Here is an 11,254-nt window from a genome sequence, read left to right on the forward strand (position 1 = left end):
CAGCCCTGCTACTGCCCTTGGGGAAGAGGCTCAGTTTGCTCCTGCAGAGATGTGGAGGCCTCGCCCCGAGAGATGCACGTGGAAGGACGGTGACTTGGGAAGGACTTAAATGTCACAGGGAAGGTTCTGGAAACTCTGGGGGGCAATCAGAGTTTTTGAGCAGGAGAATGATATGAACAGAGGGCCAGGAAGATAAATACAGCGGCAGAAGCTTAAGAGGTATGTGTGTGTGTGTGAGAGAGCATATGTGTATTTGCCCGTGCATGTGTATACGTGTGTGCACATGTGCACGCGTGAGTGTGCGATCGTGTGTAGGAGGGCTGAGGACAGCCAGAGCGGACCAGGAGTGGGTTAGGAAGCCCTGACAGTGGCCTGTGTATAATTACCTTATTTACTCACTGAAGCCTGAACTAAGTAGGTGGTAGCAGTCAGAGGAAATGAAAAGACAAGTTTGAGAAATACCTCGCTGAGTGTCTTTTCCTTTCTTTCCTAGTGTCTTTGTTTTTGTCCGATTGTCTGATTTCTTTCTAAGTGGATCAGAGGCTTTCTGCAGCGGCCACCTCAGGGCCAGCTCCACGGTCAGGCAGAGATCTGACGCGGGGAGTGATAGTAATCAAAGTTCTTTCCTCTTTCCTCGGAGCTGAGAAGCCCTGAATGCTGTGCTCCCAGGAGGACTGACTTCTGTAGGCAGCATCTCTGAGACCTTGCTCACCCAGAGCCCGTGTTTGCTTCTCTGCCAGCCCTGCATCTCCAGCGACCCTGCTCGGGCAGCCTCATTCGTCAGCCTCGGGACCCCAACCCTGAGACCCCCAACCCCGTGGCTGCGAAGGCCTCTGACCCTGCTCTCTTTTCCCACTATTCTGGTACACCCCCGACACCAGAGCTCGGGGTAGAGTTGGAGGGCCCAGGAGGGGAAATGCAGAGCCTCTCCAAGGACCTGATTATTTCCAAAGACTGGTGCTAATTTTCTGATATGATCCTCACATCTCTGTGAGACACTAAACCCTCATTACTTTTCCTGACCGATGCATTCTAATTAGATCAACACTTAAAAAAAATTCACAATAGCCACAGGATGGCTTTCCATCTCATTAACTCCTCACTTATTATTTTCATGAAAATTACTGATAAAAATGTGCATCTCCATTTGGTGAGGCCTCACAGCCTCCTCGGCGCCTATCTTGCATCTCTCCCGTCACCGGGGCTGCGCAGCGTCGCCATGGTAACCCACAATAATAGAAACTAATAAATTACAAACGAGATGCTCGTTGAGCAATTATTGTCCTCTTTTATGCAAGTTTCTTGCTAATTTTGATCATAAGGGAAAGTACAATAAGACTCTGAAGGAATGAGTCTATTTCAAGAGAATATTAGCAAGCAGAAGCCTGGGCGGCTGTTTTCAGACCTGTAATAAAGTGATTTGGTGATTTCAAGCAATGGGAAGAGGAAATAAACTTCTTGTCTCGTGTCCCATGCAGTCTTCACTATCAAGTACCACCAAGATCTCACTAGGGTGGGTTCGATTGATACTTGTTGTCAAAATGTGCAAGGCATGGCTGGCCTTCTGGAGGTCACCATGTCCCTTCCCCTGCCTCTACCAACTTAGAGAGATAGATCGTACGTGTCGATACTTAAAACTGAGAGATACAAATGGCACCCCCTTTCTTAGGCACTCTTTCCAGCATCTCTTGCCGATCATCCTTACAAAGTTCACCCATATCTCCAAGCCTGATTGTCCCATGAGAAGAGGCTACTCTAAACCTCCTCGTGACATTCCATGTGTCTGTCCTGGACTCTGGAACTCAGTGGGAAAGGAAGAAAGTGGGGACTCTATGGAGTACATAGACACCAGTGAGTTGGAGGGAAAGGTATCGCCAGACAGCTTTCTTAGCTTGTAGGTTCTGGGAAAATAATCTTCCCTGGAGAGAAGAGCCCATTCTCAGCCAGAGCACATAGCCACTGTTTCCCCATTCCCCAGTTTCCAGGATGAAGGTGGCAGGTGACTTGTGAGAGGGTGACTTGAGGTGACATTTGTAGTGGGAGGTAGATGTGCCAAGGTACGGTGAACAACTAGACAACGATCAGGGAGAAGCAGCCCCTTGGGGGACTGTCTTCATCTATTGGGTGGGCAGGATTCAGGAAAGGACCACTTTTCCCAAGCCTTCTCAGGAACCCAGGGAACTCAGCAAGCCTTCCTGAGAAGTCGATGGGGCTGGGATGTCTGGGTCCATTACCAGCTCCATCCCTGCCTCATCCTCCAAGAAAGCTTTTCATTTCCTTAACTCTCGTGCTCATTTCTTGGGATATCTTGAGCCAGGAAGCCAGGAATCACTTTGGACATTGTCCCCCTCAGATCCGGTCATCTTCTAGGGAATACTAATGCCCTGTCGCCGTGGGCTCTGGTCGAAAAGGGTCTGTGGTGCCTGACGAATAGGAGGAGTGGATCAGAGGAGGGCCCGTACGGCAAAAGGATCCAGTGAGTCTAATCCACTTTCCTAGGTCACGGGGGAATCTTCAGACATTCCTATATCTGGCTTAGGACATTGGACCCAGCCTTGTGTGTTACCTGTGAGTGAAGGTTTATGGAGGGCTGGTTGGGGGAGTAGGGTCCTCCAAGGTCATTCCTGAGCAGGTTATCACTGTGCATCTTTGTTTTGAGGCAGGTGATGTAACGGTTACAAAAGTCCTTGCAGAGTTCATTGACTTTCTCCAACTCCAGCAGGTGGATTCTCAGGACCTGGATTGCCTTCACCATCTGCGGAGAGGGAGGAGAGGTGAGCTCATGTTTTCATATCGCGTTTCCCTTGCTGCCTTGACTCCCCCAGCCCCAACCAAGCCCCAAGCAAACCAGGGGAGAGGAGCCCATCCCCTGTCCCAGGTATATGCTTTCTCATCCACATAATTTAAATTCTTGTTATTTATCTGCTGAGGGTTCACTCGCCTTGAGCCCACTGTTATCACAGCTGTTCTCAAGGCAGTTGTGGTATTCTGAGAACAGCACTGGCCTTAGAGCTCGGAAGAAAAGTCTCAAGATCCTGCCATTTATGACCTGCGTGGCCTTGGGCAATTGCTTAAGCTCTCTGCACCTTATTGTCTGACAAATGGAGATGATGATGCCCTCCCTAACGACCCTATGGGTTTATTGACAGGATCATATGAAACTGCAAAGTGTAAAGCACTAAATAAGCACGAGGAAGATTGAGATTAGAGTTCCTTGCGCGTGCCTCGAGAGGTCAGGGACTGTCTATTCTTAAAAACCTATGCTGAGTGCATCCCATGATAGAGGTCACCTTGTAGGTGCTCCACTGATCTTTGCTAACTGACCGAATCACCCAGCACGAATTTGCTGGGTGCTCAAACACCTAACTGTGGTGGCCTTTACTGTGACTTTTGAGATGTTGTACGAGTGCCTACTACCTCTTCAAATGGACATTCCTAACCTTTTCAGAGCAAGAAGTTATTTCTCAGTCGAAGTTTTTCTCTTTATCATTGTTATCATTATAAAGAGAAAGTGCTGTGGGAGGTATGGAAAATAGAGGATGAAAAAAAATACTACCCTTGATCTAATCACCCTAAAAGAATGAGTGTGTTTTGCCTTTTCCACATGCATATGTTTTAACACAGTTTCTATCACCTCGTATGGACAAATTTGTTTCCTGTTTTTGCCCTTACCAGATGTATTTTTCTAATTGGCAAAATGTTTTTCTTTATTCTCCCTTCTAGATTGTGAGCTTCTAGAAGGTGGGGATGGTGTCTAACTTGCTCACCATGTTATCCCCAGCACCAATGCATACAAATACTGAGTAAATATTTACAGAATGGCTGAAAGTTATTGAGTAAATATATTTTTAATTGTTGCAAATCATTCCATGTGTGTGCCATACTTAACCAATTCCCTATTATGTGCCCCATGTAACCAATCCCCTATTTAGATTACTTCTAATATTTCGATTTTGTAAAAATTGTTACAGTGACTATTTTCCAAACTTATAGCTTCTATTCATGTTCTGCATTATTTCTTTAGGATGAATTCCCAGAAGTGACAGAAAAATGCTATGGACATTCTTTAGGCTCACGATAAATATTGCCAAATTTCTTTTCAAAAAAGCGTTGTTCAAATAATGTTGGAACTATCGGACGTCCACAAGCAAAAAAGAGAACGTTGATGTAAATCTCATATCTTATACAAAAATTAATTCAAGTGAATAAAAGACCTAAAAGTAAGTTATTAAACTATAAAACTTTTAGAAAAAAACACAGAAGAAAATCATCAGACCGAGGACTAGGCAATGAGATCTTAAACTTGACACCAAAAGCATGACCCAGAAAAGAAAAACTTGATGAATTGGACCTCATCAAAATTAAAATATTTGTTCTTCAAAAAGACCCTGTGAAGAAGATGAAAGGACAAACAGACTGGGAGAAAATATTTACACACCACATATCTGACAAAGGACATATCTGGAATATATAAAGAGCTTGCAAAACTAAACAGTAAAATACCAGACAATCCAATTAGAACATGGGCAAAAGACAACATCAGACATTTCACTGAAGAGGATATACAGATGGCAAATAAGCACATGAAAAGATGTTCAATGCCATTAACCATCAGGGAAATGCAAATTAAAACCACAATGAGGTATCACTACACACCTATCAGAGTGGTTAAAATAGAAAAATAGTGATAACACCAAACGCTGGTGAGGAACTGGACGCTGGATCACTCACACATTGCCGGTGGGTATGTAAAATGGTACAGCCCCCCTGGAAAACAGCATAACAATTTCTAACAAAACTAAGTATATGCTTACCATACGACCAAGAAATTGCACTCTTGAGCATTTATCCCAGGGAAATAAAAATGTATATTTACATAAAAACCTGTATATGAATGTTCAAAGCAGCCTTAATTCTAATAGCCCAAAACTGGAAACAACCATAATATAATTCAGCAGGTGAATGGATAAAGGCATGTGGTACATCCATATCATGGACTAGTACTCAGGAACAAGAAAGAACAAACCACTGAAACGTTCAACAACTTGGGTAGATTTCAAGGGAATTATGCTGAGAAAGAAAAATCATTCTCAAAAGGTTACATACGGCACGATGCCATTTATATAACATTCTTGAAATGACAAAATTACAGAGATGGAGAACAGGTTGATGGTTGCCAGGTGGTGGTGGGGGGGTGAACCATTCTGTATCTTGACTGCCATAGTGTGTACGTGAATTTACACATGTAATAAAATTGCACATAACTACATACACACACACACACACACACACACACACACACACACGTAAAACTGGTGATACCTGGGGAAACAAAGATGAGAATCTCTCCCAGAGAATTTCGACTTCGGGTGTGAGTAGAGCAGCGTGGCTGGAAGCCAGTGCCACGGCCCTCACTGAGCTTCATGGCATTTTAAGTGGGGAGCGACTGAGGAGTTCCTGGGTTGGCATTTGGATTGTCTGACAGGCGGAGACTGTACTCAACTAATTAAGGGCTCTTGGAGTACTCAATTAGGCTGTCACTCAAAGACGGAAACCAATAATTTTGTGTCTTCATGAAGGGCTCAATCACAGGGTCTCGTCCTAAGGGAGCGCTCCCTCCATGAGGCCGAGACTAATGGAGGCTGTGCTGTCCCAGGCGCCGGGGAGAATAGTGACTTTAGCATGGATTATCTGGACCGAAAAATGGAGTTAGGTACTGAATAAATATTTGCTCTTGCCTACATTTTCTACTTGACTTTGGCCACGGAGATCTTGGTTTATGTCTCTCAGAGTAATTAGCACAGTAAAGGTATTTAACAGATACTCATCGACCGATAACAACAGCAACATATTTTTTACACTACTATGTCTTAGGCCCATGGCATGTCTTGTCTTATTTCCTCCATAGCCACCTCTGCAGGTGCTTACGTTATCGTCCACACTTTACGGCTGGAGTAAATGAAGCCCAGAGATACGGTTTTACTTGCTTCAAGTCATACAACTGGTAAGCGAAAGAAATAGGGTATGAAGCCAGGTTGCCTGTGTTGCTCGGTCCTCAATATGGGCTCTCAGGATTTATGTAGGTAGAGAAAATGGCAGTTTAAGGGTACGTGGTTTAGGGAGAAAGTGGCTCAGTGACATAAATTATAGGGTTTCTAGGAAAACCAAACAACTTTGGGGACGTTAAAATTTCCAGAGCACTTCTTGGTAATCTTCTCTCTTTTCGCTGCTCAAATTTCTCCTCTCTCACTCCTGGCCTAGCCCCCAGGAGCCAGAATACCTCACCAGTGCAGGTGTTGGCTTCCTTGTGCGTAAAAAAGAGAGGGTTGGACTGTCAGGCGCCGTCTGTTTGCTGATTCTCTGAACATTACCAGGACTTCTGCTCTCAGTTCACTGACAGTGCTATACGGGCCCGTGAGATGATCTGGGCCACATTCTGGGTGAGTGGAAGGTCCAAGCTCTCAAGAAATGAGGCTTTCCCAGTCAGAACCTTATAGCCTCAGACCACCTGATTGAGTTCTCCTGTGAATTTATCAAATTCTCTCCTGCCTTAATAGAAAGTGCTTACTCAGCCTTCTGTATACACCAGGAACATTTAGTGCCTCCATAAACTCAACCTCCCTCGATTTCATGTTATCCGTTCAACATAAATACTGTCTCACTAGATGCCATACACTGGACAAGACATCTGACTTGACTAAATTGTCCAATGAGCTTTGTCTTCTCCAGACAAAAGAATCCTAATTCCTTAAACCTTTCTTTTCCCCGCCTTTCTTCCCTCTCTTCCTTTCTTCTTTCCTTTTGTTTCTTCCCTCCTTCTTTCTCTGAGCTTTCCTTTACTGGACTATCTTTCATTTTTAATCAACATTTTATTCACTCATTTATTTTTAAATCTTTTTGTGAAGTAATACATACACATTCACACACGCAGAAAAGTACACATATCTATTCATTTATTTTTAAAAACATAGCCAATAAGGACTTATTATTAAAAAAAAAAAAAGAATCAGAAAATACAAATGAGTAAAACAAAATAAAAAGTAAAATCTACCCAGTTAGTTTTGCTCAAATGAAATACACGCACACTGTGCTTGAACCGGGTCTGGTGCACTGTGGCCAAAAATGGAGCTACCTTTTGGTCTAATAAAGCGCAGTCGAAGGATTACTTTTTTATGGGATAATAGATTTGGTTTAAAGATTTAAGAAGGTAGAGTAAATCATAATGGTATTCTGAGGAAATGAATATGTAGGACTTATTCAATATTAGAGAAAAAGATGGGCAACGCCGTGAATGTGGGGTGGCTGTCTGGCAGAGCAGAAAGCCTGTGGGGTTTATTGTCAGACAGCCTGGATCTGAGTCCAAGCCTACTGTTTACAGATTGGGTGATACTGGGCCAATGCCATGACTTCTCTGAGCCTCAGCTTCCTCATTTGGAAAACGGAGATATGATCATCCCTTCCCAAGATCTGGGAGGGGCTAAGGGAGATAATAATGTGAAAGTGCTTTATAAACCACAGGGAATCAAATGCATACACGTTTTTAACCTCTTAATAATTTCTATATCCTGTTGTCTCTTCGATTGCTATTCCATATTCAGCTAGTGGGAAAATAATCATTCCCAGTGTTTTCTTCTATATTTATGTTTCGTGAATCATCCTCTGTCCCATGTATTTGCAATTTGGGGTTTTTTGCCTCTAAATCAGAATAAATCTCTGATTTAGTAAACTAGTTTCCGAAGTGATCAATGTCATATAAAAAGTTATTCCAAACCTTCAAGAGCAATTAACAGTTGCATGTAATTTAACATCATCAGCAAATGTGATAAATGTGTCTTTTAATTCCTTTCCCCAAGTTTTGCTTCATCTTTTAGCTTCTCTCCCTCCCTTCTCTTTCAAAATAAAGTCCTTGTTTTCAAAGAAGCACAACAAGCTGCAACCTTACATTTTTGTCTCATAACTGTGCACTAGCCTCACAGGTCCCAGGAAAGTACACAGGACTGGGGCTCCTTGTTTTCCATGAAGCCACACGGTGTGATGTTCCGAATCGATTATTTTCTGCCTGGGAATTCTGGACAAGTGTTTTAACTTTCTGTAAAATTTAGGATGATGATAATGCCTACACTGTAGAGCCGTTGTAAAAATTGAATGAGATAATGTATGCAAATGTTCTGGACACAGAGTAGCTATTTGATAAATGCCACTTCTTTATGCCAGTGTGCCCCTCCCTCTGCCATGAAGGTTCTCTCTAAAAAAGTGGCCTCTCTTGCAGAAAGTGGCCTCTTCATTTGATAGTAATAAATCTTGCCTTTGAAAACAATTACATACAGAGCACTTTTCAAGTTGCAAAACGCTTTTCTCTCCATTATCTCATTTGAGTCTCATAACCGCGGGACACATCTCTCCCGGAGATGAGGATATTGAGGCTCAGAGATTAGGGACCTGGCTAAATTGCAAGCAGCAGTTTAGGGAAGTGCTCGTGCCTTGCAGGGTAGATTCTTTCCACCCTCTTCCTCGCCTCCTTCTTTTGCGAGTTGGGAAGCTGGAACTAGTCTTCCTCACTTACAGAAGAAAGAGTTTATAAACACACATTCCTTAATGTGCTCTGATACTTCCTGAGGGTCATTAGGGGAGCCGATGCTAAAATCTAATCAGGAATTTTTCCAGACCAGACCAGCTCTGCCCGACAGGTTGGGAGGGCAGGGTCACTGGAACAAGGAAAGGTGAAGACCGGGGACTGAGAACCGCCAAATGATGGAGGGATAGAAGGAACATTTACGGATGCCATTATGTACGACAAGTTAAATCACTTTGAAGTCAATAATTTGGCACTTCCACTCCAATATCCTCAGAATTTGGAGAAGCAGTGTGGTTCAGAGAAAAGACGTGGGCTTTGGGAGTTAGATCCACTTAGTGCAAATCCCAGCTCTGTAACTTACTGGCTTTCGGTTCTTAGGCCTTGAGTTTCTTCTCTGTAAAATGAGGATGGTCAAAACTACGTGTCATGGCAGAAACAAAGAGCAGAGCGGGTGCTTGAGAACCACGGGTTTCGGAGGCTGAGTCCTGGGTTTTCCATCTGCTGGGAGACCCTGAACAATTTACATAATCTTTCTGCACTTTACTTTTCTCCTCTGTAAAATGGGATGATATAGTGACTCCTTCGGAGTCGTACTGAGGATTAAATGAGAGGCGACTAGAAAAGAATGAAAAAGACCTGGTACATAGAAAGCGCTAGGAAAAAATTAGCTACAGAGCAGAGTAACTGTGAAGAGTGGGTGCCTGTGCTCGAGAACTGTATGTGACTCTTGCTTTCTGGCGGGTGCTGGCTGTGTGATCTCCAGTTAGCGATGTCATCTCGTGTCTCAATCTCTTCATCTTAAAATGGGACTTTTGGGTTTGAAAAAAGGTTTAAATAAGAAAATATATGTAAAGTGTTTAGAAGAGCACCTGGCACATAATAAGTGCTCTATAAATGCTAATTGTTGCTAGCTTAGATTATTCTTATTTCCTTTTCCTTTCTCGGGGTCTGTAGAATTTTTTGCTCCTACGTGGACAGAGGACGTCTGCATTGAAGGCTGAAGTGAGTGACTCTGAGTGGGGCTGGCCGAGGTCTTTGTGGGCCCAGAGCTCTGGCATAGCTATTCTTCACAGCCTTAGGCCTCTGGCCTTGCCTCTTCAGAGTGGGCTCGGGGGCCTGCGGGGGCCCCATTTTGGAGCTGGCTTTGCGGTCAGGCAGCCATAATCTGTCCCTCGAGCCACACCAGAGTCTCATTAAAACGTGCCCCATAAATGTTAAAAAATTTACACATAAAAAATTTCCATGCATGAAACTGAAACCGTAGGTTTTACAGCCTCAGTTTGAAATCTTGCATAATATATAAAACCTCGGCCCTGCACTGGGGGCCCATAAATCAGATTTTATAAAACAAAAAGCTTTTACCTTTCAAAGGGGTTTGGGGAACTTGCAAATTTTACAAACTTTACCAACTGCCAGTCAGAGGCTGCTGGGCCCAAGCAGGGGATCGGTGGGCCAGGTGAGAAAGAAGCCTGGTGAGCACGGGGTGAGTGTGGGAACCGGAGTGGAGGGTACCCCAGAGGAGGTACCGAGGGGCATTCCAGCTTAGCCACCGAGAGCTGGAAATGAGGGGTAGAGGAGGTCAGAGTACGGGGGCCAGGGCAGAGGTGGTGGAGGTACTCTTTATGAAGGAGGGCTTTACTGCTCCCAGGGAGAAGAGAGGCAGGCGGTATAGTGGAGGGAGCACCGTATTGGGAGCCTGCAGACCTGGTTCTCCTCCTGAAGTAATTTCCCTTCTCCGGACTTCGGCGTCCCCATCTATGAAATAGACTTGCTTCTCTCTACGGTTGTGTTCCCCCACCCCTCCCTCCCCACCCCCACCCCACACTGTGGGAGCAGCTGGCTAACTGAGAAAGAAAGGTCCCTCAGAAACTACAGTCTGGGAACCTCTCTGATCTTTGGGCAGCTCTGGGAGAGCTCAGTTTGCTGTTCCCATGGGAACCTGTCTGGGAGACTGTTGGGAGCCGGGGAAGGTATGACATGCAATTTGCTTGGAGGAGGAAGAGATCGGCTGGAGCTGGGAGGATTCATGTCCAGTGGTGGGCTTGGTGGGGCTGGGGAGAAAGCAGGGTCAGAGCTTGAGAGCCCAGGGTGGGACAAATTTGGGGAGACCTCAGTGTCCTCCTGACAATCCCATCTGTGAAAGTCAATATTCAAGGGCAAAGGAAAGCCGCCCTGACACACATATATATAAAAAATAAATCTCTCAATTATCTCAGCTCATTTGCTTGGGGTCTCTCATTTTATGTCCCTGCTCCGCCACGCAGTATATCTGTCCGGATAAAGAGTTACAGTCCGTTGAGCTACGTGTGCGGGGTTGTAAAAAATACAGATGCCAGATTAACTGGCTGTGGCACTCGGCAGCTGATTGAGCTGATAATGACGCGATCTGACCTTTTTCTAATTTCTAATTACGTGCATCTCGGCTGTGCTGGCTACATGCTTCTTGTTCTAATGATGGCTCCTGTGGTTGGCCTCTTCATCTCCCCCCTCCCAACACAGGACTGTCAGAGGGGCAGCGAAGGGCACTGCTTGGCTCCCCAAGTAAAGTTTTAGGGGCCCAGCCACAGTCTTCATGGCCCGGAGGTGAGGCTAGGGAGCTGGAATACCTTGCCTTAGCGATGCTGCATTTGAAATTAATATTCTGGGTGACATGCATTCTTAAAGGCCATTTAGTTCCAC

General features: G+C 44.6%; 1 protein-coding gene across 1 annotated transcript in view; it reads right to left on the reverse strand.

The window, feature by feature from the left end:
• PKNOX2 (PBX/knotted 1 homeobox 2) overlaps window positions 1–11,254 on the reverse strand; it is a 248,570-nt gene that overhangs the window by 29,163 nt on the left and 208,153 nt on the right. Inside the window, exon 6 of the mRNA XM_023534735.1 lies at window positions 2,567–2,755. Within this exon, the coding sequence (XP_023390503.1) occupies window positions 2,567–2,755 (189 nt within the window). The remainder of the gene's footprint in view (window positions 1–2,566; window positions 2,756–11,254) is intronic.

This window comes from Pteropus vampyrus, unplaced genomic scaffold, assembly GCF_000151845.1.
Source record: "Pteropus vampyrus isolate Shadow unplaced genomic scaffold, Pvam_2.0 Scaffold130, whole genome shotgun sequence".
NCBI classification, from domain to species: Eukaryota; Metazoa; Chordata; class Mammalia; order Chiroptera; family Pteropodidae; genus Pteropus; species Pteropus vampyrus.